Genomic DNA, 27673 nt, shown 5'->3' on the forward strand with positions numbered 1-27673 from the left:
GTTTAGTTATTTTATCATTTTATCAAATGTCCGTATGTTTAAATGATTAAAAAAAGATAAAGCTCCAGTTGCTCCGTGAAGACAGAAAGTAGTGTGCATTGGCTTTTCACTGGTTTTGCAGTGCATTGTGGGTAAAAAGTGTACAAAATGTTTTATTAAATTGTCCCCTTCATGTTTTTGGAAGCACATGAACCGCAGATTACTCGAAAAGTTCCATAACAGCATGTAACATGAAAATAACTTAGTGCCACTAAGTGCCAATATCTTAGTGCCACCGCTGCATCATATATATATATATATATATATATATATTGGAACAGACAAATGCTCCAAAATGAATTAAAAAGTAAATGTGAATGTGTTCCTTCTGATAAGGTGAGATGTTTACATTCTTTTTATGACATTACTGGGTCTAGACATATACTGTATATACTTGATCACTGACTCATGTACTGCTCAAGCAAAAATGTGCCCCCTCCTTTCCTCTATTTTTGTCAAATTGTCACACTAAATGGTTCTTCAAAAAACTCTTCATACAAAATGTAGTAGACAATGAGATCATTTTTAAAAACTCACGTTTTTAAGATGATTATTTCATGTAATGACGTTAAAAACTCATCCAGCACCCATTTTACCCATTTGAAACAGTAATCACCCCCTAAATTTAACTGGTTATGCCACCTTTACACATGCTTTCTGCAGCTGGATTTCAATGTTTCACAACTGTTTTGCAATATTGCTTTTATTTAGCCATCACACAAAACATTGCACAGACTGGACAGATATGTTTTAATGAGTAATGTATCCTATAGTAATAGTAACCTATTTATTATCTTGCAATGTCATTAATATTAATGATTGATCAGCCAGCCAATGAATGCAGCCCACAGCTATGCCTCAGTGAGCGAGGAGCCAATCATATAGCAATTTCCTCTCCCTGAGAGTGCATTGCTATGGGGACAGTAAGGCTTTAGGGCTCAGGGAGTCCATTAGTGGCACCTGAACGTGACTAATTAAGTGTGGGCCAAGGGCTAGACTTTTATTTGGCTGGGCTGTTTAGAATAAAAACATCAAAGTGTAATTACCAGAGACTTAAGCTTGCAAAACACTTTCTCCCTCCCAGACACTCCGACTCATAGTCCATCGTGTCTAATGGCCAAAACAAACTAACAAAATGTTTTCTTAATGTACCACCATCTTACAGACATTCATGTAACCTTCCATGGTGTGCATGTGTATACAAAGCTAACCTGTAAATGTGAAGATAACATGTTGAATGCAGCACTTGTTTTTGGGGAGAAAAAGGGGTGTAGTTGATTAAAACTTGTGAGTTTCTGTTGTTTAAAGGTAAAAAGTGTTACAGTTGGGAATTGGCAGTCATATTTAAAGTAACAGGCATCTCAAGTGCAAATATTGAACTAACCAGTAGTAGCAAACAAACTATATGGAAAGCCCTTAATTAATTTAGTCATTGCAGTGACAGTCGAGGGAGAAAAGAACGCCTTTATCAATGAGCTGTTCTCCAAAGTTTCCCTTATGTGAAAATGTGAAACTACATTTTTGTAAAGTTGATAGTGTAGGCACATTTTCTAAAGTTGTATGTTACAGTCATTTTATCACAGTTATAGGTTTTTATTTTAAATGCTAACTCACACACTCACTTGTCTTCAGTCAGGTACAAGTTGGCCAAGGCCAGAAATCACAGTGCTAATGATGTAACAATTTCCAAGTGATCAGATGCTCATTCTTTTAATTAAGCACATTCTTTTATTAAGTTGGGTAAGACGACATTAGACATTATATCTCTCTATTTATGTTGCTAATGTAAGAACTTCCCAGGAAGCTGTGTGTCATTTTTGTTTTTGTTTTGTGATGTTTATGTTGTGTATGTTACTATAGAAATTAATAAACAGTAATTAACAGAAATAGAAAAAAAATCTATGTAGATTGGTGTCAGGTCCAAATTTACATGCGTAGCCACCAGACTTTAACAGTAAACTTCGGAGCAGGCTCTATTCCCACAGTATTTCTTTGCCCTTCCTAAACTTACACTTTTCCATTGTCTCAACCTGCTATTCTGTTATTCTGATGTAAATGTGTGTAATAGAGCTTCTGTGGTGACGTCCAGCCAGCTCACTTACATGCGCACACGCCCAGCATGACAAGACCTACCTTTCATAATGGTAATTTTAGGCATGACAGAAACACCTCCACCCTGTTATTCTAAGATATACCTGAGACTATTGTGCTGAAATAAGACACCATATATTAACATTGGTACTACATTGTCTGTAGACAATGTGTATATGCATGTATACATACAGATTTTGACAGATATTTCTGCAGTTGTTTGACTTGGCATTTGTAATGAAATATAGATATTTTTTAAGACATGTAGTGTTAAAAATTAAACATGATTCAGCTTCCACTGCATAATGCTGCATACTGAAGTGCTTATGAATCTCACATGAATCTTTCACAAGAGACTTGAAACTGATGGACTTCTTTTATACATAATGATGTATTGGATAGTGACAGTTTTTATTACCCATGACTCACAATGAAATGAACAATCGTAGAGACAGCATGCTGAATATCATACAAATACAGCATATGCAAAACTATACTCTGCTGAATGTTATATTATGACATGTAAGAGCTAGGTCTTAATTTGTACCATAAATGTCAGAAGATAAATGATTATGACTCAATGAAATGCCAAACAAAAAAGTGTCAGACATTGAGTGAACAGAATCATTTTGAACTAAAGCACAAGGAAGAAAAAGTTGGATAGAAATCTATCCCTTTTAACATGTTTTGTGTGGGAGAGAGTGGAGTAGAATGAGAAAGTGTGGGAATACTGATCAAACCTGGTGACAGTTCGAAGCATAAAGTTAAGGAAAAAGTTGGCTTTGCGTGACTAATAACAGGATAAAACTTCTGTACTAACTTGAAATTTTTATTCTATCTACTTGTTCATTTAGTTTACACAGAAAGCAAAATAATTAGTAGCCATGCATGCAAAAGGCTTTAATGAAGTAGACATTGTTCACCCAATCACCGCCGCCATGATAATGCAAAATAATAGCAAAAATGCAAAAAGATCGGATTTGGGCCCCTTTTATAGCCTAGTTGTTGGTAGAATGGGGCGTGATTCAAAACGTCAAAAACTTTGACACATCGCTACCAGACTAAATAATACTAAATAATAATCTAATAATTTTTCAGTGTTTACATTCTTTGTTTACATGTCAAAACATTGAGAAGAAACATTTAGAAGTTGAAAGTGAAGAGACGATTCAAAGCTAGAAATAGACAGAGCATAATAGGGTGAACCGAGAGTGTAACATATATGTAAAATGCTTTCATATAAATCATTTGTTATGCATAGACATTATCTCATAGTGAGTAGGAGGTTAAATAGATATTTAGGAGAGAATCAGCTGTACACTTGTAGACCTAATGACAATGCTCATCAGAACTGCAAAGGAAAAATGACGACTTAACTTGATGCATGTTGTCTATGTATCTGGAACTGTTTGTGCAAGCAGGCCAGCAAGTCATTTTTTGTGCCCTGTCGTTTAGATGTGTGTTTAGAAGCGTTTTGTTCCTGTGTGTGTGCGCGCGTTTGTGTGTATCAAGTTACTGCAAGAACTCATTATTGCAAATACAACTAACAGCCTTTGAACACAGGGTTGTGTGAGATATGTCAGAAGTCTGAGAAGCAGCAGTGCCCATTAGCAGGGTCTTTCTAGGTGTTTCATTTTGTCTTTGCTGCTTACTAATGTGTCACCATCAATGAATGCTGTTACACCACACAAGCGTGTGCTAATGTTGCTCTTGGTGTGAGTTTTTTTGTATGTTTCTGCGCTATATAAATACCAGAACCAGAGGAGTCGGATGAGAATTGTGCTGAGTCGGTTGTTACAGTGTCAGAAGCCCAGTCTTTTCCACTTTCATTCATACAAAGACAGACACCAGCCTTGGGAAAGCGACAGGCTTTAGTCTCACTGCACAAAAAAAGCATTAGTCACATAAGGTGTGTTTGTGTGTAAATGGGTGGGTGTATGTGCATGGATGCGTGTAATTACAATATTTTCTCAGTTGCTTACCCGCACTTCGCATAACAGCCTTTGTGCTCTAAAGTGCCTCAGAACTTCTCCGAACTATACACCCTTTACAAGACCTCTTACATTGGAAATTAAAGGCAACAGCAGTTTTGCATTCATAGACAAACTTTTTTAAAAGTAGAATTTTCCAGCCACATTATCACCAGTATGAGATCAGATAATAACTGTAGTCTGCAGATAATAACTGTAGTTTGTAGTTCAGTACTTGGGGGCAATCTCCTCTAGAAAAGTGCATTTCCAGAGTGATTGCGCAGCTGAAGCAGATTCCAGGTGGTTGCTGTGGGGTTGTGGGCGGTTGCTAATATTGGGAATATTGATCAAACCTAATGAAGGAGAAAATTGGAAGATAGTTTTTAATTTTGTATACACAGAGGGCAAGATACAGTCACCTTTAATGAAGAAAGCTTTTAATAAGTAGACTTTGTTCACCCAATCATTATTGGGTATTGGGTATTGAGTATTTTTGGTTGCCTGCTCTGAAGGCCTAGAAAGTGTAAAACTAGGTTATTATCAGACCCCAGTTCTACTTTTTACATTGGATTAAATATACAGAATGTGGATGCAAGATTATTTTAAACCACATTAAGGAATTTCCAAATAGCCAATAGCTTTGAGGTCATTCTACATTCAAAATACATCATCTATAGTTCTGCTGAAGCAATTCCCAGGTGGTTGCTAGGTGAGGTTGCGAGGTGGTTGTTATGCTGTTCAAGGTAGGTGCTGTGTGATCGCTAAGATATCACAAATGGTTGCAAGAGTGTTGCTGGTGTGAACTAGTGTCATGAAAGTGGGGCGCACAAACATTTGCCCAAAAATAAGTTCAATGAGTCATGATACCAATTGTTTTGGGGTGGTGGTAGGGTTCCTTTGCACAGACCCCAGTTTGCAGGCTGGTGGATAGATCCATTCTGGTGTGGGGTGTATTGTCATGGCAGGGGTTGGGTCCACTGGTCTGCCTAAACGCGTCTTTGCCTGGTGCACGCTATGTTCCACTGCTTTGAGACCATTTGCAGCCCGTCATGGACTTCATATGTCCCCACAATGATGGGATATTCCAGCAGGATAATGAACCATGCCATCAGGCCAAAGTTGTCCAGAATTGCTTCAAGAAGCATTCTGGAGAGTTCTGACAAATGATATGGCCTGCATGTTCGCTCGACATGAGGCACCCGAGACCCTGCACTTACAAATACCACAGAATTGTGGGTGTCTGTTCTCTCCAGATGTCTTCCGTCCACTTGCAGAATAGATGCCATGTCAAGTTGCTGCACTTTTCCTGTCCCATGTCCCATGAACTAAGATTACAGTAATGAATTACTGATTTGCTGTTGTGGCACTTCTTGCTTGAGTAGTTGGGTTGTGAAACAGTTGTAAAGAAACCACACTTTTTTTCCCACACTCTTGACATTCCTTCTTTCTCTCTCTCTCTCTCTCTCTTTCTCTTTTTTCTCTCTCTTACACACACACTCTCTCTCTATCTTTTTCCTTGTGTCATTCTGTTCCTGTCTGTCTTTTCATTTCGTCCTTGACCAACCAAGAATGACACAAATTGCAATTTTTCCACAATATCAGCGTCTCCAACAGACACACACTATGCACAAACACACCTCACTCACCATCACATGCATATGGCTGCCTCCAGCTAGGCAAGATGGGAATTTGTTGTTTACCATAAAAAATGCAGTTTTCTCAGAAATGCATTTATGTCCCTATTCTCAGATAAGATTTCTCTCTTCCCTCTCTTTCTTTCTCCCTCTCTCTTTTGCGCTCTCTCTCTCTCTCTCTCTCTCTCTATCTCTCTGAATCGCACTTCAAACACATCCCAGAATGCAGCCCAGGGCCTGTATGCATAAAGAATCTCTGAGTAGCAGAGCTGTTCTGAGATCAGATTCCCTGCTGCTGCTACTGATCCTGCTCACCGTGTTCTACAAAGGACAAATGATCCAGAAACAGCGCTGCTAGTCTGAGAGGCTTTAGGAGAATGACTCCACATTTCTGTTACACTACTGCAAGGCATCCACATCTATTCAGGCAAGAAAAGTGTGTGTGTATTTATGTGTGTGTGCAGCCTTTATGGGACCACAGTGTTTTCTGTTTTTTTCTTCTCCTAAGTTAGCTGAAGGCTGGATAAAATCAGTGGTGGAGATCTTTTTTTTTTGGTTTTCTGGTAGTATCACATGATACTACCAGAAGGCTACCACTGCATCAACCTGCCCCTATAGCAACTTTGAGCAAGTTATGCTCTCTGGGACTACCAACATGGATGGCTCAAGCATTACTGCTTGGTGGCAAATGCTAATTGCTAATTCTGTTATACCAGCTAACAGACATCCATGTTGGTTAATGAGTGACAGTGAAGAGGATGCTGCTAGCTGCACTATGTAACAGGCAGGACAAAGCTCACAAGAACTGCATAACCCTGAGTAACTCTCAAGTCCTATTTCTGTCAGAACATGTAATATTCAAATGGTTCTTTCAGTGATATTTCTCCAGCCCTCGGTTTGTCCAGAAATGCATGTAAAGCCTTGGGTACAATACACAATATTTTAAGGAGATTATAAAAAGGCTAGGTACCTCACATACAGTTTTGCACATATGAAAAAATGTCCATTGCACTCTAAATGACTAGGAATCATACACAACACAACTTCAACCTGTTTCTGCAACACATGTGGCAGCACACATAACTGGGCTGTTAGTGTCCCTCATACCACTACAAGGGGTCTGTATATGCCCCTGTCATATGCGAAGGCTCTCCAGATCATCACACCAGTCAGGGCAGTGTGTCGCTCCACAGCAAATATGTTTTCAGTCTGTATTATTCCAGGTTTCTCGTTCACATCAGCACTGCAAACAAAGGCGACAATGAGCTTGGTCAGAACATTCTAGATGGCAGGCAATTTGTTTGAAACGATCATTCTGCTACTCTCAGCCCAGCGACGCGCCCCCTCTCAAAGTCTGTCAGCTGGGCAAAATGTCTTTGAATTCATCCTAGAGACATGTCTATCAGTCAACAATCTCTTTACGCGCTCTTGTGGCAAGACCCAGTGTCTAATCAGACCACACCTGTAATCATTTATGTACCTGCCAGAGATGTCATTGAATGCCAAAATTTGACATTTTGCCTGAAAACTGCCTGAAAACTACCTAAAACAGCAGTTTTTGGCACTGGTCGCTGACCAGTTAACACTACTAGATTACGCTTAAAGTTGTGTCAAAAAATCTAACATTTGGTTTACTCTGACTGGTCTGAAACGCAATTGAGAGACTTAGGAGGCTAAGTTAGAGAGCTAATGAGCATCTGGGTTAAAATTAGGGTAAAAGTCGCAAAGTGGAACCCTGTTTTAAGCCTGTACGTTAGGGTTGGCTAACTGTCCTGACTGTAAGTGAAGCCCAGGAGCAAAAAATACAGATTCTCACATAATACTGCTTTAAAAGTAGTATCCCCTAGTATCTAAGATTGTGTAATGACAAAATATAACATCACAATGCGTGTATTTACAACACACAGTATTCATCACGATGCTTGGCCCCTCTGTGTGTGTGTGTGTGTGTGATAAATAGCCCTTGCCAGCAAATGAATTGCTCGTGACGGACGCCACAACTGATCACTGCATTAAACAGCAAGAAGCACAGCCCTCTGGGAAATCAGCCGACCACCATTCACCTTGACCTAGCTGGCCAGACGTGCACGCACAAACACAAACATGCAGATGTACGAACTCTTAAACCCAGCAGGGTTTGCGTGGCTGAGGCTAAAATATGAACTGCCGATTCATCTCTTTCTTTTCTCTTTCTTCTCTCTCTCTATCTCTCTCTCTCTCTCTCTCTCTCTCTCTCTCTGTCTCTCTGTGTCTCTCTTTCTCAGGTTGCCAGAGGGTCAGGTGGAAGGTGCTGGAGCAGCAGGAAAGCTCCGTAGTCTGGAGGAGCAGCTAATCAGAGCCAAGGAGCAGATCAACTCTTACCGCAGCCTACCTGCTGATGGTGAGAGTTTTTTCAAGCACACACAGACACATACATATATACACACCCACTTAGACTCTTAAAGGCAAGTGAGGAATGATTACGGTGTCTCTTGTATTGAAAGCATGCTTGTTAGAATAGACAAAGGAGACACTGCATGTAATGATATTTTTTTAAATCCTTCAGTAACCCTGTTCAACCCAGTGTGTCGCCAGAGACCTGTTCTGAGACTTTTGCAATGGCCCATTTATCTTATTTAAATAATCACCGCTGTGTGCTTATGTGTGTTTTTGTATCTGTATAAAAGATACACAAGGCTTCATTTATTGTTGGATGCGAGTGTGCAAACTCACTCAGTGCAATCTCACTCACTCAATCAGATCTGATTGACAAGCTGTTGTGCATAATTTGTGAAACTTGTGACTGATGTGTCACTTATATTCTTTACATATCAAACTTATGCAACAGCAGAATTAGCCAAGTTATGAATGTTTCTTTTCTTCTCCTATAAAGTAGACATTTTAAAGATTTGAGACAATATGAGACATAGGTATGGCCCACATCCAGCCAGAGCTGTGTGTATGCGCGTGTGCGCACGCATATGTGTGTGTGTGTGTGTGTGTGTGTGTGTGTGTGTGTGTGTGTGTGTGTGAAGGACAGTCAAATCACTACAGGGAGCCTATGTAAATTACCCTCCAACTCTCCTCTGCGCTCTCTCTTCCTCTGTCTTTCTGTCTTTCACACACACACACACACACACACACACACACAAACACATACATATATATATGCATGCACACAGAGGAAGGAATGTCCAGAGGAAGTGCCTGGCCACAAACAGAAAGCCATAGACCACTTGTCTCTGTTGTGCAACAGCAATCCTACACACACTCACACAGGCCACCACATGCACACATCAGGACACATTTTGGTTCTGTTTCTGAGTTGGAGGCTTTCATTGTGTTTGACCCCTTTGTGTGCTCTTCCTACCAGGACAGAAGAATGTTTATGTGTGAGAGAGAGTGTGAGAGAGAGGGAAGACATCACAGATATATGCAGTTCACAGAGAATTGGTTTACTACCAGGGACACTGATACCTAGATACACTCATGCTCTCTCTCTTTCTCTCTCACACACACACAAAAATGGCCTTTCACCATCTATGTGTGCCATTGATTTCTCATTCTCACTGTAATGCAGTCATGGGCTGAACAATGATGCCACAGCTTGATATTCAGTGTGCAGTGCAGTGAGCTTCACCTCGTGCAGCTAGATAAAGTATGATAAATGAATGCAAGCTTTTCCATCATTACTGCCCCATGATTTGTCCTTTTTAGTGCATTTTACTGTGTTTTATGGCCTTAGGGTGTGAGAGCATTTTGTGTGTGTATGTTTGTGTTTGTTTTTATTTGTTTTGCAAACAATTTAGCAAGAAAACCAGAGAAAGAGAGAGAGAGAACTGTTTTAAAAGTGAAAACATCTACAGTATCTATAAACTATATTGTTTCAGCATTATCAACATAATGTGTGCATGCACAATAGTCACATTGTAGGATGTGCAATGTCAAATCCGCATACTTTTTTGCTAATTATACAGAACACAACTGAGACTGATTAAATCTGTTAAACATTTTTCACCAATCCTGGATATGCATTATGGGTAGTGCATTATTAATATCATGACGTGTTGGATCATTTTCTAGGAAAAGTCTGTATTTTTTAATATCACAATACATACTGCAGAAAATAAGTTAATTGCAATGTCATTTTTTGCCCAATATTATACAGCACTAACCGTTAGTGTTGAATTAACACTGGTATTTAACAATAACAATGTCATATTTTAGAAAGCTCTTTGAGAGTTTTTTGGATCTAGCCATGTTGATACCACTCACTTCAACAATCAAGAGCAAACCAAACTAAAGCTATGTGCGAAACTGTGCCCTATTCACTATCCAGATCACTATATATAAAACAGAATTTGAAAAGGTAGTGAACGATTTCAGATACGTTGTTGTGCCAGTGAGCTCATTGCTGAGTGACCACACAACGCAATGGACTATGGGTATTCCATGTCAATTTAGTGTACTTTGTTTGTACACTATATATTACAATGCATTACGGGATTTTTACAGTGCACTGAAAAGTTGTTTTCATTAGTTCACTACAAAATGGCAAAACCCCAAAGTAGTGCACAGTTTAGTGAATAAGACACAGATTCAGACAAACCTAACTGTCTGAGGCTTAAATAGGACAGGCTCCTCCAAAATCCACTTTAATGGGGTTTGTAATCATTTGCAGCTCATGTGCTGCACCTGGTTCTAATTTTAGACATTTTAAGCAGTAATACAGGTGAGGGTGTTCTAACTTTCTCACAAGACTGAACTGAACTTTAAGCCAACTGCACTTCTGTTAATTACATTTTACAAATTATTTTTAAAAGACATTTTCTTTTCAGTTGTCTGTGTTTAATTATATTACTGGAAAACCCTAAAAAAACATTCTTTATAAAAGGGATCCTGCTGTCTTTTGAAATAAGCCTATACAAATGACATAGCAGATCGATGCCGGTTGTTATGAAATGGTTACGTAAGTGTTATGTAGCCTTCTAAACACTGTAAAGTGATATTGGAAAGTTTTCCTGCCTATAGATAGTTATATCATATAACATATATATTATACAGATTGGACATACTGTATGTGTCACCCCATGCCCTGACAGGCTGTGTTTGTGTCTGTGTATGTGTGTGTTTAGGGCCTGGGAGAAACCAGGAGGAGCTAAGAAGAAAAACAGAGAATGGAGTACGGGAATTGTGGTATTTTGTACGTAGCGAAGTGAAGAAACTGGCCCATGTGGAGACTGGAGAGCTGCAGAAGCACATTGACATCCTTCTGCAGGACCTGGGGCACCAGCAAAGGTGTCTCACAAACACACAATCTCACATATTTGTGTTCATTGTCATACCTTTTCATTTGCGGTTAGGTACATTCATAGTGTACACCTGGGCTCTGGTCCTGGAGGGCTGGTGTCTAGACCAGTTTTGTCATTTCTATGCTGTATTTGTTCCCATCAGCTAATTACAGCTACAGCTGTTGAGTTTCTCCTTAAACACACTATAGCAATTAATAAATATGCACCTTCTTCAGCTTGGTGAGGTAATATGCATTATTACAATAGATGAAAACTTTATTTTTATTGAAATTTTCTTTTCTTCAATGTTCAGGTCCATCATGACAGACTTGTACCATCTGAGCCAGGCAGATGGAGCTGGAGACTGGAGAGAAAAGGAAGCCAAAGACCTCTCAGAGCTGGTTCAGAACAGGATCACATATCTACAGGTAACACACCCATATTCTAATGTAGCCTCTATTACAACAGCACTTTGAGTGATTGGCTTTCTACTACTCCTCCAAACTTTTCTAAAGCTGAAACAGTAACAGAGCAGCCCCTCAAATGGCATAGGACATTTCCCGAAAGTGAAAGTGTTTAACAGCATTGCAATGAGGAGATAGTACTGGGTGGGCATTCACTGGGGATGAGCTGATTTGTCCATGCTCATCTGCAAAAGCTGCAGGTTTAGTTCTGCACTGTTAGTACTGTGTCATTGGTCTCGTTAGCATATCCCATTAGTATTGTTACTGCTATGTGTTTGTGTATCCGTCCGTCTGTGTGTGACTGTGTGTGTGTGCATAATGGAGCACATAGTATTGCAAGATGCAGTGGTTAGTTAATGAGCAGTTCAGAGTGATTAGTGTGATGGAGTGATGTGTGGAGCTATGTGTGTGTGCTGTAGTGGAGCTTATACTGGTGAAAGATGCAGTGGTTAGTTAACAAGTGGTGGAAAGTGATTAGTGTGATTGAGTGAACTGTTGAGAGTTTGCATCTATGATTTTGTCTTGTGTATTTGTGTTTGTGTGTGTGTGTGTGTGTGTGTGTGTTTTGGGCTGATAACCGAAAGGCACTGTCTCCATGTCTTTTATGAGAAATGACAACCGTTTCTCACTGCAGTTCCCTCATCCATTTCTCGTCTAACGCTCTCTCTCTCTCTCTCTCTCTCTCTCTCTCTCTCTCTCTCTCTATACGACATTCAAAAGCATTCCAAATCATTTAGATGAATATTTTTCCTAAGGCAAATAGTGTGCATCTGTCTTCTGTATATCAGTATGCGTTTTGAGTAGTGCTGTTGACAGCCTCTTCAGTGATAGTATAGAATGTGTGAAAAATATGGGATATTTATTAGGGGTGTAAGAAAATATCAGTATACTTGAGGATCGCCATATTATGCATTGCGATAGTGTACCAATTCTCAAAATATTAATAAATGGAAGTCAGTGGTGCATTTTGTGTTGTGTTTAAACCCTGGTTGAATAGAAAGTTAACTTTTTTTTACTCAAATGCAAAAAGTTCCCATTGTATTTGATACAAAAAAAATCACAGTATAGCGCCTTACTAACAGTGTCAAAATATATTGAACCCCTGTATCGTGATTGGTATCATATTCAATATATGTCAGTACACAGCCTAATACACAGTAAGTTTAAAATATTTTGACCACCTACCTAAAAGTGGAAATAACCACTTGCATGGCACTTGGCTGAGATGTTGTGGCATAGATTGGAAAATATATGTTATTATATTATTATTATTATTATTATTATTATTACTGTTGTCAGAAAAATGGATAATGGAACGGAAATTTGTCAAAAGGTGCATTATCTGGACAACATTGTAGCAACGTTGTAAGTAAGTAGACAACATTGTGCAACTTGGCATCTGTGACTTTCCGGTTCATTCCAAACCAGGGGTGGTCATAATAATCTGATATCACTGTGTATTTCAATGTGATTATAAAAATGTGAATTTAAGATGACCATTTGGGATGAAGAAAAGTAATAAAGAAATGACTTTATTGAACAGTCCTTTTTATACTTGTCCATTTGTTCTTTTTACAGTTGTTTAAGGTCTTTTTATATTAATCATTATCACTTTTGTATAAATATTTATATTAATATGGCACATTCATCATAGCTCCTGTATGTTGACTTTGGCCCACTGTGGTTTCGTGGGAGGAGATTGATTAACTCTAGTGCTTAAAAATCACCAAATGTGTTGAGGTTGCCCGTAGGGTTTGTTTGTTGACTTGAACAAATGATTCTTGAACAATTTTTTTTTTTCATTAACAGGACAAAGTATTTTGTAGTCCACAACAAATGTTAAAAAAGAAAAGTTAGAAGCACTGTGTAGCCTTTCTCTTTGACTCTTTTCTTTCTCTGTGTGTGTCTCTTCCCATCCAGAACCCACCGGACTGCAGTAAGGCACGGAAGCTGGTGTGTAACATCAATAAGGGCTGTGGATATGGTTGCCAGCTGCATCATGTTGTCTACTGCTTCATGATCGCTTATGGCACACAGCGCACACTCATCCTGGAGTCGCAGAACTGGCGCTATGCCACTGGTGGCTGGGAGACTGTCTTCAAACCTGTCAGTGAAACCTGCACTGACCGCACTGGAGCCTCCACAGGACACTGGTCTGGTCAGTACCAAGCATGCATATCAAATATTTGATGGAATAATAAAATTAATCATTCCATTTAAAACTAACAAATTCCAAGTAAACAATTCCGTGATAATGGACACTGGCAGCATAACCAAGACCTCCATTGCAGCTACAGTTAGTGTCTTTCACCAATGAGTGACAGGTGTTTGCGGGGCCCTTTTTACACTTTAAATCTCTTCAAATCTCTCAATAATTAAACTAAACAAAAATGGGAAAATATGTTAATAATACATGCAATTAGTGTGTACGTTCATAGGTTAATACATGCTGAAGACTGAATGTACACCAGCTGCTGTTTTTGTTTATTTTTAAGAGTTCTACTCTGTTTCTTTCTGAGCAGGGTAAACAAGGTTATTTTTTCAAGGCTATTTTTCTCCCCCAATTTGAAATAAGCTCAAATTGCAGACATTGTGTCACACTTAAACTGTGGTCGGCATCTTGAGACTATTTGCAGTAAATGCTTGTACTTTGGAGGATCCTCTGACATGTCATTAGGAGATGGCTGAAGGCGTTTGCAAGCTGAACAATCTGGGCCTTGCTGGCAGAGTAGGTTACTAACCTTAAGGGACCTCACTGGTTAAGCATTAGAAGACAGTTATCACAGATATGTTAGTGATAACCAAATTATGGTGTAATTCAACAATAATGAATTCTCACTGGTAGCTCATTAAAGCATTAAAGCAATTCTCTTGGAAGTGCAAATTCTAACCTTTCCATCAATAACACAATTGTATTTGTAAGTAGAAAATTAGGTATTTTATTAAGGGTTATTTGATGGTGGGTTTACAGGCATTCTTTAGAACATAATTAAATGTGGAATTACATAATTGCTGGGGATGTTACAATAGCACTTGCTTTTATGATACTGAATGATACTTGAAATATTAAGCTTTAATTGAAGCATGTCTAAAATTAGGTCCCCATGCTTACACGGCTCAAACACACTACTACCCCACTGGAAGAAATACACAGCTAACAGCATGACCTCACACAGTGTGAGTATGTGCTATTTCAGGATAGATTTGTTACAGGATCTGAGTTGTTCTTCCTTCCCTCCTATATCCAGTCTAGCATTTTCTGCTGAAATCAGCCTGATGCTAATATCCATCAATACTGATACGCCATCTCTAATGCTTGCTTTGAAATGGTATAGCAAATGAACGTCATAAGTATTGACTTCTAAGGGCTAAAAAGAGGTTAAAAAAAGACAAGCAAAGCACATTTATCTGGGACCAGACAATGACAGCCCATCATCCCAACCAGACATCCTGCCAACATCATAATGAAGTTGGATCTAATGAGCAGGAATCTCACTGATTGGATTAAATAATGGCATGAGTAAACAGTCACAGTACAAATAGTGACAGTATTAGCCCAGTCAGAGATCAGATCAGTGTCACATAATCCAATCAAATACCACTGTTAGCTTACTAACTGACATCTATATCAACTGGCACAGTACATTCCAATGTCCCTTTAAAATATTATTATTATTATTATTATTATTATTATTATTATTGGCATGCTAGAAGGCATATGAAGGAGAGATTGTTTAGAAACAGATCCAAGTATAGAGTAACTCATTAGCTACATAGCTAGCACATTACAGTTAGTTACCCAATGACCTCATGTTCATGGCAATTTTATGCATAGAATATAACCTCTGGGTAATTACCATCCATTTTGTTCTAAGAGATGAAAAAACACCCACCACTTCTTTTTTGACCAGTACTGCCCATAGGTTGAGAAGGCGACTGGTTAGGCAGTCCTTCTTTGTCTCTCCTTTCTGAAAACTGTTCTCTGTTTTCTCCTTGAAAGAACCACTGCTATTCAATTGATTCAATTGGCAGATCTAATTTGGGTGCCCTTACACCACTAGCCTCGTCGTTCATCCGTCCTGAAACAAGCTTTACTTCATATCTTTACAGACAGTTTTTACACTCCTCTGCTTTCTAGCATTTGATGTTCAGGGCTTAAACATGGATTAGTCTGTCTGTGGGGGTAGCTGTGGCCTAAAGGGGCTTGGGAATGAAAGGTGGTCGGTTCAATCCCCTGGACCAGCAGGAAGTTGGGTCTGGGGGTGAGTGAAGAAACAGCGCTTTCTCCTCTTCCAATTTTCACGACTGTGGTGCCCTTGAGCAAGGCACTTAACCCCCAACTTCTCCCCAGATGCTGCTCAGTGCTCCGAGTGTGTCTCTGCTATAATTGCTCACTAGTGTGTGTGTGTGTGTGTGTGTTCACTGCCACGGGTGGGTTAAACACAGCGGCTACATTTTGTGGCAATAACAATTCGTGCAATAACAATAAAGTGGTGACTTTCTTCTTTCCATGATGAGCTGTGGAACCAGTTTGGTTTATAATGACCACAGAAGCAGCAAAGCATGGAATATGACAACAACAGGAGCTGACTAACCCACTTAGAAAGACTTCTTCTGCATCCTCTGGGAAAGTTGTATTCTCTCTAGAAGTTTGTAACAAAGATATAGATAGATATAGAATGCACAAACCAAGCGAGTTGTGTGATAATAAAAAGCTGCGACTGTGCCCCCTTTCGCTTTCTTTTCTTTCTACTGTAGTCATCTTCTGTGCCATGCTAATTGTGAAGAGGGATCTGAGTCAAGTCAAGTCAAGTCAAGTCAGATTTATTTGTATAGCTCTTTTTACAACTGTTGTCGTCACAAAGCAGCTTTACATAATTAGTAATTAGTAAAAGACAGAGACAAAAAAAGAAATTATGTAAGACATGAAGGATCAAAGACCCCCAGTGAGCAAAAAAAAACTCCCTCAGAGCTGGAGGAAGAAAAGACTCACAAGGGGGACCCGACCCATCCTTCTCTGGTCAGAACTATTTAAACGTTATTGATACAAATTACCAAACTAGATACAACAGATAGTTGATAGTGGTAGTGGTAATAGTTAATCCCTTAAGAACAGTAACTTTGCAGTTATTGAATAATAAGCCTTAGGATATAATAAGTCTGGGGTTTTCCGGGATTAATTTGGAGACATTTTGGCACATTAATGCAGCATTTCCTGCATTTGGAAAGTACTGAAAATGAGCTCACCACACAGTGAGTGAATGTAGACAGCATGTATACTGCCTTTCAAAATTTGGAGACATCTTGATTGCTTTCCTGTGTGATGTCTTCACTGTTGTAAAGCTTATTAATATAAAACAGCAATTTGCTGTTTACTTAAAAATACTTTAAATCTCCCTTAATAGCATATAGCTGGCTTTATCTGAATATTACCATTTTTGCTCCAAAAGTTTGGTTGCTGATGAATGCTGACACCACAACAAGAAGATAGAATATGTGAGCTATGGCATTATTCCCAGAGTAGGGCATTTGTCGGGTGTTCCTGCAGTTTTGCAGTTTTTCTAAGATGGCGTGATCTATTCGTAGTAAGAACATTTTGAAAAGTGCAGTGTTTCCAGGCACCCCAAGCAGGGGATCCTGCTGTACCCCTGTTCTGTTAATAAGCCTTTCCTGAACTAAAGATGTATGTGTTAGATCCAGGCCTAAACTCATTTCAGGACAGTTGTGCTCCAGGCCTGAAGCATAGAACTAATGCTCTTCAGTGCAACTGATCCCTTGAAAATGTGAAATGCACCTGGAATACACCGTGTAGCTTTCTAGCAGTTCTGTGAAAAAGAATTAGTATCCTTAATCGCCACAGTATCCTGTGAGGAGAAGTCGGATCTGCAGCGAAAGCAGGCTTCGCATGTTTTCTATCCCAGCCGTGTGTCTCAGTGGAGAAGCCTTGGGGAAGGAGAGAATGCCTTCTAAACATAAAAGAAGTGACCTCAAAACAGAGTAGGGCTTTCTTCTCTGTAATTCTCTCTCTTTTACTCCCTCCCTCTGTCTCTCTTTCTCTATTTTTTCCCCTCCTTTCCTCCCAGAGGACAGAGTTTCCCTTGCTTTTGTTCTGCAGACCGGACTTCCTGCTCTATATGGGCCAATGAACAAGATTGAGACAAAAAAGACAAAACCAGTAATGTAGCACTTGTGTTTCGAAGAAACGGAAAAGACTGTATATGTGTCCGTAAAAAGGATGTGGGTGGGTGTGGGTGTATATAAGTACATCTCTGTTTACGTAAATTAACGAAGACGTGATGACATGTGAAACTTCACCCAGACCACCACATCATGCCATCATTTAAACTCTGTCATGGAACTTACAAAAACTGGTGTAATTTATTTATTGCTTTCCTCTTTGAAGCCCATTGAAATTGATCCTGACGTCTAAGTGGTAAAACACTTGATATAACTAATACAGCCAGTTACCAAGCCCTTTTTTAAGTTAACCGTTGTGTAGTTGTGACATTCTGTATACCCCCTTGTCCAAAGGGTCAAAAATTACCTGAAGATAGTCTGTGTGCCCTTAGGGTGTACAGCTTTAATTTAAAAAAGCATGAGGCGAAGGTTTCTCTGCTGTTAAACATGGTGGTGGGTCATTTGTGACACTTCATACAACAAATGGGATAAATCCCTATGAAGGAAAAGTTAAGGAATAAAGAGAGAGTAAGAAGGACAAGAGGGACTGACTGATCAACTCTCATAACTAGCGCTAACAGTCTTATTCTAGTACAGTATTCAAAGCTTCTGTAGCATATGGCAAAACCTTATTCTGCCTGGGATCGCTGCAATAAACAGGGTCACAGCCACTAAATCCTCCGGTGTAACCTTTTAGGTGCTCAGAGAAGGATATACCCACAGTAACAAACACACACCATGAATTAAAAATGATAAAAGACGCTTCCTCCCTAAGGCCCCCCTCTAATTTATTCATCAGGATGCGAGGACAAGATGTAATTTAGATTCTTTTAGTGCCCTAATGAAGAGAAAGAAAGAGAGGCAGCGAAAAAGTGGGTTTATGGGTGCAGCGAAGAGAGAAAGGTTGGAAATACCACATCCCTATGCAAAGAAGCTGACAGCAAGGTTACATGAACATGACTGGGGAATTTCTTAAACACTCCTTTATGTGGGGTGTGGGGGGGGGGTGCTTTCAATATTTAATGCTGTGTGTAATTTAAATTCTGTCCACTTTGGTGTGTTCATGCACTTTTCACTTTGTTTTGTTTTTTTTAAAGGGATCCTTTTTTTCCTTAATAAATTATTTTTGAACTGAAACGGGTAATTAGTTTTAACTGTCAAACAGTCGTCTTGGTGCATTGCCTTCATTTTCCTTTAAAAGGAACATTGATTCTGTTTGAAAGAGAGAACATCTTTACATGGATGAAAGAGAGAGAGAGATCCCCCCCCCCCCCCCCCCCCCCCCCCATACTCTGCTGATCTGAGCTGTACTTTATTATCTTCATAACTGCAAGCAGCATTCGATAAGGTTGGAAGGGTTTTTTTCCCATTAAGGACTGCCTGAGTGTAATTTTTAAAAACATATTTATCTATCAAATTCACTTGCATGTATGTCACTTTATATATGATACAGATACACTAAGGTTGGGCGGTATCCACTTTTTTCATGCAATGTGATGTGAGGTAAGCTCCACTGGACTTGGTTGACTGTGGCATTGCCAGGGATTGGGATTGAAGTTCAGTGAGAAGGCCATTGTTTAGACAGTTGCTCCACTCCAGAGTCCTGGTGGGTGACAGAATTGTTTTGACAGAAGCTTACATGACTACATGAATCATAGTAAACACATAGTAGATTTGCAGCTTTGGCTAATAGAGCTGCAAATCTACTATGTGTTTACTGTGATTCGTGTAGTAATATTCATTGAAAGCAAGAGGCAACTGGCTATTCATCACAAACAATCATTTATAATTACTCTTTTAACATTTTGGTACATGTGTAGCAGCAGCTTCCCTATTCTGGCCAATGTTATTTCCATCATGAAATTATAAATTGTTGTCAGTTGTCAGTTACACGTTGCCACTCACATCAAACATTGACATTAGTCATTTCCACCCATCCATTCCTAATGTTTTAAATGGAATTGGATGTTGCTCCATCATTCCAGGAAATACTTTGTGACAGCACAAATTCGATACCCCTTTAGCTGAGAACTCGCAACATGAGGAGGGAAAAAGAGGACTTATGTGTGTAACTCTTTACAAGTGAAAATTTAAAGCCATTTGTTGGCTTTAAAACAAACTCTTCTCAAAAGGCTTTAAAAACACCGTAACCCTTTGGCACTGAATTGCTTATTAGCCCCACCCTCTGGATAAAAGCTCCATTAGACTTTTTGAATTATCTTGAATTAGCGCGTTCCATTTATTTACATACAAAATGAAATATTGCTGCATGTCTATCCAGTGAAAAGTGTTCACTAGGAGGGCGTGCTAATCATCAGTACGCCACGTTTCACTGTTTTTTCAATGTTATTTTGTTAGCATTTCTCTTGTGCGTTGATGGAAGAAATTGTCCTACTGATTGCTTTTTTTTATCAAAATCCAAGATTAGAATGTATTTCTAATGAATCTGAAAGCCTTCTTTCTGTTACTGTAATTGATTGCATTTCGTTCCAACCCTGATTACGCTGGAGCAGTTCATGGCTCAGTTACAGGGCACACTCCAGCAATCAACTAAATTGATCTTTTCATCAAGAAGCCAATGTTGTAGCTCTTATTACCTCTACCTTACCTAAGTGGCGATACATTTAGAGACTTTCAAAGGCTGCTTCAGCTCATTGAAATCTGAGTTGGTAGGACATTGGGGCATAGTGAAATGTGTCAGCATGTGGAATTTAAGCTTTCTGTGTGCTGCAGAAATGTTCATCTTGTTGCCATGCAGTGCATATTGTAAATATTAAAACCTTATTGTTAAAGTATTAAAGTTTTACCCCTCTGTTTGTATGTGTGTTTGTATGTGGGTTTAGGCGAAGCCAATGATCGGGATGTGCAGGTGGTTGAGCTGCCCATTGTGGACAGCCTTCACCCCCGCCCCCCCTACCTGCCGCTGGCCATCCCGGAGGACCTGGCTGAGCGCCTCCAGAGACTGCACGGAGACCCCTCTGTCTGGTGGGTGTCCCAGTTCGTCAAATACTTGATCCGTCCGCAAGCCTGGCTGGAGAAAGAGATGCGCGAGACCACTTCCAAGCTGGGCTTCAGACACCCCATCATAGGGTAAGAAAGGGAAAACACACTCTTTTGTACAAACTAATCTGGGATCTTTTTTGAATGTGAGGGGTTAATATCGTGCTTAAAATGTGATGTGTGGCTACAGTTGTAGGACAGTGGCTTGGCTTGGAATTTGATTAAAAAACCTTTCAATTAAAAAAAGACGTCTTTTCAAATTAAATGGGCACTTTTGTCATTTTGTGAAGTACTATAAAGAATGTTCAGAAATCTTTGTTTTATTCAGAAAGGGACTGAAAGTTACTATATTCTTTGAAGATATATATTTTTAGTGTTTGGAGGGAGTTATCATTGGCAGAAGGTGAACAGCTGAGCAGTAGCTCTTGCCAGAGTTTTGGTCCAGGCTTTTGTTTGCTTTTCTAAATGAAAATGCACTTCTTTGCTCCTTTTGTTGTAAATCAATAAATTTGTTTGTTCCAACGTTTTTGGCTCTGTTTTCAGGAAATATGAGGATATGGGTGCCAGTAAATTTGGCCAGGCCTATATGGGTTTTGTCACCAAGTGATCTTTTCTCATTGTGATGAATGATCACACAGTCATGAATTTGTGTTAGTGGTTTTCTTCATGAAGTAAAACAAAAGGCTCATTTCAATTGTGAAGAGTGTTTTTAATGAACTTAATGCACAAGTTAATACACAGCAGGAATATACTTATAGTATGTGTGTGTCTACAAGATAGATAGAGATACACCTACTTATCCCAGCACCACTCATACACTGTTCAGCACCAGCAGTCAGATTCGCCAACACTCCATCAGCCTTGCTCATGTACGCTCCAGCTGAGGCTGATGATTCTGCTTTCTGCAGGGTGCATGTGAGGAGGACAGATAAGGTGGGCACAGAGGCAGCTTTTCACCCCATAGAGGAGTACATGCAGCATGTGGAGGACCAGTTCCAGAGCTTGGCCCGACGCATGCATGTTGACAAGAAGCGTGTCTACCTGGCCACAGACGACCCCTCACTACTGCAGGAGGCTAAATCCAAGTGAGTGCGTGTGTGTGTGTTTGTTTAGTTTTTGGTTTTTTTCCAGTCTTAAAATGAAAATAGTACATTGTAGCAAAACGTATGAACTGATGCAGAATACTTCTACTTTGGGCCCTAGTATTTGATTTTAACATATATGTTTGTGTGTGTTAGGTACCCGGATTATGAGTTCATCAGCGACAACTCCATTTCGTGGTCAGCCGGCCTGCACAACCGCTACACTGAGAACTCTTTAAGAGGGGTCATCTTAGACATCCATTTTCTGTCGCAGACCAACTTCCTCGTCTGCACCTTCTCCTCCCAGGTGCCCTCATATGCTTCACTATTCATAACTCTGCACAAACCTATAGATTGTTGCTGTCATTTTATTTCAGATCATTTTGGAGCATTTCTTTTGATGCATTCTTAATGGACTTCTGACACAATCTAAAGAACAACAGCCAGATTCACACCACCAAAATCAAAAAATCAAAACACAGCAAAAGTTTTTTGAGTGAAAAGATGCAGCTGAGGCATTTTGTCAGCACAAATGGAAAACAGTGTAGTCTTCTGTCAACCCAGTAAAGCTGCAAAAACATTGCAGTATGAGGTGTTTGAGTGAAGAGACATTGCCCCCATGAACACATCATTTGCTAAGAAATAATGAACAAGGTACAACATAAACCCCTCCTCGCAGACCTGCTGGTGGGTGCAGACCTCTCTCCAAACTTCTAATAGCTCCATAATTTTATCATTTTTTAATCAGCTAAATAATTAGCCAAGGATATAGATATACAAGGAAAGTTCAAAATTCAAGGGTTTTTAAAATAATTGTTTCTGCTATCCAGGAAGTAACTGTCTCTGCTATCCAGGAAATTCTCCTAAAATAATTAGATTGTGGAACATTGCAGTGAGGATTTGTTTGCATTCAGAGTATTAGTAAAGTCAAGATGTTGGATGATCACCACTTCACCCTACCTCACAGGCCCACTGCTCCACAGCTCTATGCTGGGATCCTTATACCCCTCTAGCCCTAGGTTTTATGTATATAATGGTGTGTTTTTATGCTATCACAGTTTTCCTATATTGAATCATAACCCCTGTATCATGATACATATCATATTGTATGTTAAGTCTGTTGCCTGTGGAGCGATACTGTAATTTTGTCTTCTCTCCCATATGGACAGGTCTGTCGTGTGGCCTACGAGATTATGCAGACGCTGCACCCGGACGCTTCGTCCTACTTCCACTCACTGGACGACATCTACTACTTTGGCGGCCAGAACGCACACAACCAGATCGCTATCTATCCTCACCAGCCACGCAGCAATGAGGAGATCCCACTGGAGCCGGGAGAGGTGATTGGTGTGGCGGGCAATCATTGGGATGGCTACTCCAAGGGCATCAACCGCAAGAGTGGCCGCACCGGCCTCTACCCCTCATACAAGGTGAAGGAGAAGATTGAGACAGTGAAGTACCCCACTTACCCTGAGGCTGACAAACTGCTCAACAAACAGTAGAGAGAGAGAGAGAGAGAGAGAGAGAGAGAGAGAGACTGTGGGGAATATGTTCAATACTGGATACTGTAGTGAAGCCTGGACCTCCTGGATGGAAATGCACTGCGTGTGTGTGAGTGTGTGTGTGTGTGTGTGTGTGTGTGTGTGTGACTGTATGGTGTGTGTATGTATAGGTAGAGGGAGGTATTTTACAGGGTTTGGGACTAGTTTCTAACCCTGGCACTTGGACCTAAAGTCCCTATTAAAGTGGCCAATCAGGGTTGTAGAAAGGAAACTAAGAATAAACTCTAAAAGAACACCAGGATCAACAAACATGCCACTGCAGGTACTTCTACCCCCTCCCTCGCAAACCTCCGGCTAACATGAAGGGAACTGCATTTGTTTATTTAAGATTAAAGTAAAAAAAACAACAACAAAAACAAGAAGAGACACTCCAGACTGCTTTAAAAAAGGAATCTTGAACCTGAACTTTGAACGTAAGCTTTTGTTTCTCCCTCCTGTGCTGTTTCTCTCCTGTGTGAACACTTTTATGGCAGCCCCAACATTTCTCTCCTTCTTCTCCCTCCTTTTTCTCTCCTCTGTTCATACACTCCAACCAGTCACTCCATCTCGCACTCCTCCACCCATGTGCTTTTAATTTCCTCTGCCATCCAGTGCTTTTAAGACTTTTTTTGATGTTTTTAGTTGTTACATTTCATGATGTGTGTGTGTACGTGTGTATGTATGTTTGTGTGGTGGGTGTGTGTATGTGTGTGTGGAGCGTGGCTGCGAATCAGGTGCCTCAGAAGAACGGCTGACGTCTGGCGTAACGTCATGCGTCAGGGTTTCATGAGCGTTCCGACTGCAGAGCCTTATGGAGAGATACACTCCTGCCCCCTCTGCTCCTCACTTTCTAATTCACATTGTCTTTCCATTGTGTTTTCAAACCCGTTGCTTTAATGTTAAGTTCTTAAACAAAAAAAAGAAAAAGATATAGAAAGTGATGTTTAAAACTTATGAAATACTAATATTAATAATAATAATGATGATGATGATGATAATGATGGGACGAAGAACAGTCATAATGGCAATGATGGAATATTGTTATAACAGGTTTTAGTCTACCATAAAACAATTTTCACATTTTTTGTTTGCGAGGGCATTGTCTTTGATAAGCCGATCAAATAAACTTGATCAGCCAACATGGGCCTCTGTATTTCTGTGTGATAGTGTGTGTATGTGTGTGCAGTATGATGGTATATGATTATAGTGGACAATATGGTGACATTTTAGTATCACTGTGATAAAATATGCCACAGTTTTTCTGAGTATATCCTCAATATCATCAGTACTCTAAACAACTGAATGTTTTAATACAGATGAAGCTTAATTAGTGCAGTACGTAAAACGAATCATGTTACACAGGTAGGCTAATGTAGTATTAGGAGTCTTGCCTAGGGGCAAATGTCTGCACATCACTCCATAAAAAACATGTTTAATGTTATTTTTTAATTACAAAACAGTTTGTTCAGATCTTACAATCTGATTGGTTGAGAAGTGTTCCAATAGTTTTAGTGTGGAAAAAGCCATGCTGTTATCACAAATATCAGCTGAACCAAAGTCCTAATAGGCAAGCCTGTTATTTATTTTCTGTCACACAAGACCAAACTTCCATCTCTATAAATGAGGAGACACCAAAATACTTAAAGCTGAAGGTCAAAGTACAGTTGCAAATATAGATTTTGAAATACAAATCTATCACAATCAAACAAAAATGACAAATACCTCATAAACAGTTTGTAGTGTTTGGTCCAATAATGCACAAAAAAGCTACTGTGATGTTCTGCACATCAAGCGGGTACTCCTCCTGGTGTAACCTGGAAGCCATGTTGAGCATTACAAGAACTCCTGTTAAACTGGCCATTTCAAACAGTGTCCGGTCTCCTCATTTATAATGTCTCTGGCTGAACTTCATCAGTTCTATGGCTCTACCCTTACCACAAAAGGTGTGCTTAATAGTATCAGCAGTTTTCTTGGACATTGTAATTTCGTGTTTTGGAATTGTTACCACTGCATAGCAATAACCCGTTTGCAATAACTACTTTTTGGTGGGAGAAATCGACAGTTTTTTGGCGTCTTTGATTTTTTTTTTTTCCTTTACTTTATAAAAAACTGTAATAGGACACTCAAGCTTGTGTGTTATCGTGCGTAACATCACTGCTGTTATGATCTGCCACACTACAGCCGTAATGTTATTTGCAATAACACACTCCCTCTTGTGTTAACATAAAATCTTTTGAAACATTGTCTTTATTGAAACAAAGAAGATTGAAATAATATGTTAATATTGTTATCAAAAATATTTTCAGAACATACTGCTCACTGCTCAATTCACAAAGCCCTTTTTTATTATTAAAATGACTTTAATTGATGCCATATGAGACAACTTATTTACACATTTCCACCTATTCAGCTTGCCAACATTTAACTCCGCCCATTTGTAATTGCAGTTCTCAAGAGTGTATTCACTGTTGCGGATTGAGTTGAGAAGAGCTAAATTCAAGTCACTAAATGCACCAACTTGGCACCGCTCACAGTCGCATCGCTATATGTGTCTCTGACTCTTGACTTCGTCGGTTGTGGTGTGCAAACACAGTTACACACAGTTCTTGTAAGCGTTGTCCTGCCCACTTTACCTAAGTTACATAATGCAGTAACAGCATAAGAAGCCTGAAGTGGAATTGAGAGAGAGAGGCTGCTCTCCCTATTACAAGTCGGCAGAATGATTTTGAAGCTGCCATTTCAAGGTAAAATGGTACATAATATTTTATATACACTTGAGAATTGTAAAATATCCAAGAAGCATCATCAGTATATGTTCCTTAAATTTGGTGCACAGTGCCATCCATGTGGGTTGAACATAGACAACGTGGAGTATTTTTTAGGCAGCATACTCAACGTGCATTGTGATGTTAATGATCTTCACTTTACACAGGTGAGCTGGCGCTCTCAGATCTGCATAACCTGGTTGTAATTTTGTTTATATTTATATTTATATTTTGTGAAGAATGAATGGGCCAAGTCTCCTGCAGAACCATTGCAGGGTGTTCAGCTATTATCAATGCCTCAGTGTTGTGTGATAAGGAAGTGTTACGCTTACCCTGGTTGTGGAGACATTGCACCATTACTCGAATGCCAAGCAGCACCAAAGGACCTTAATCTGGTCCTGGCTAAACTCAAAGTTAGTCTTTTTTTCAATGTGGTTCTAAAAGTCTGTTCTAATCATGTCTGTTCCAGCTTATTAAACTTTGATAAAACTAAAATTGCATATTGTGAAAATCATCATCATGCTCCCTGAATGTGTGCTTTTAACCACAATTTCTAACCCAATGTCTTTGTGACAAAAGCGCCTGTCAACTTGCCCCTTATCTGAGGTCTCATCTGGGCCTGCTCTGCATTTGTATACATGCCATAGCACATGGGTACAGGCAGTTTTAAAGGAACCTGGATATAAACGGTTTAATCCCGGAGCTACAAAATGAACACACATTTTTCAATCCCGAAGCAACACTGGTGTTTACACCTGTGTGTCTGTGTTACCCAAATTTACTACTGTGAACTTGCGCTTGTCCTACTCCCTACAGCAGCGTAAAAAGTTTGTCTCCTAGGCTTTCACACACACACACACACATGCATACACACAGGTCACCCACAGGTCTGATTTAATTAAATGGCACGCGGCCTGCTTTGAACAGGTATTTTAACAAGGCTGCTTCTCTTAATTAGCCTTTTAATTGGCCAGTGAGCCGTATCATTAATATACAGACTGATAACTGTGGAGGAGAGGAGTCACTTGCACTTTCTTAAGTGTTGCACAAGTGCTTTCTTTCAAAGCACCAGATGCCCTTGTGTGTGCACATGCACTCAGAGGAATACAGATGACCTGGCTTCGTCAGATTTGTGAGGAATGGGCTGGAGCGCTGCATCGGTACATCCACCCCTGCTTCAACAGCTCAAACACACCCAGCGCTGCTAAATGAAGAGCTTCTGTCAACATCATGACATCATTCTAGTGTTGCATAGCCTGTGGATGACATAGATCTCATTATATTAGATCCTTCAAATCCTGGATTAGCTCCCTCCCCCTCTCGCTCTCTCTCTCTCTGCCTCTCTCTTTTTCTCTTTCTCTCTACCTGTCTGTGTTTCTCTCAAGCTTCTCAACCTTACATCCTTTCTCTGTTTCTGTTCTCTGTTCTTCTGTCTTCCCTCTGTTCTTAGTGTTCCCTCCTCTCTCTCTCATTTCTTGTCTTTCTTTCTTCATAATTTTACTTTCGGGACCTTCCCCTTTATTTTCCCCATCTCTACCTCCCTTCCTCTCTCTACCTTTTCTCTCTCTTCCATACTCCCCTCCTTGCTCTGTCTATTAGCCCTGTTAGCTGCTCTGCTGTGATCTGATAGAGTGGGTGAT

At 39.8% G+C, this 27673-nt stretch overlaps 1 protein-coding gene across 1 annotated transcript in view; it reads left to right on the plus strand.

The window, feature by feature from the left end:
• Window positions 1–24407, plus strand: part of fut8a (fucosyltransferase 8a (alpha (1,6) fucosyltransferase)) — an 83197-nt gene extending 58790 nt beyond the window's left edge. The window contains exons 4-11 of the mRNA XM_072689905.1: window positions 7999–8114; window positions 10849–11011; window positions 11318–11432; window positions 13389–13626; window positions 20489–20735; window positions 21554–21730; window positions 21884–22034; window positions 22897–24407. Coding sequence (XP_072546006.1) covers window positions 7999–8114; window positions 10849–11011; window positions 11318–11432; window positions 13389–13626; window positions 20489–20735; window positions 21554–21730; window positions 21884–22034; window positions 22897–23229 — 1540 coding nt within the window. The 3' untranslated portion in view covers window positions 23230–24407. The remainder of the gene's footprint in view (window positions 1–7998; window positions 8115–10848; window positions 11012–11317; window positions 11433–13388; window positions 13627–20488; window positions 20736–21553; window positions 21731–21883; window positions 22035–22896) is intronic.
• Window positions 24408–27673: the final 3266 nt, after the last annotated feature.

The sequence above is a fragment of the Salminus brasiliensis genome, chromosome 10, assembly GCF_030463535.1.
Source record: "Salminus brasiliensis chromosome 10, fSalBra1.hap2, whole genome shotgun sequence".
Taxonomy (NCBI): Eukaryota; Metazoa; Chordata; class Actinopteri; order Characiformes; family Bryconidae; genus Salminus; species Salminus brasiliensis.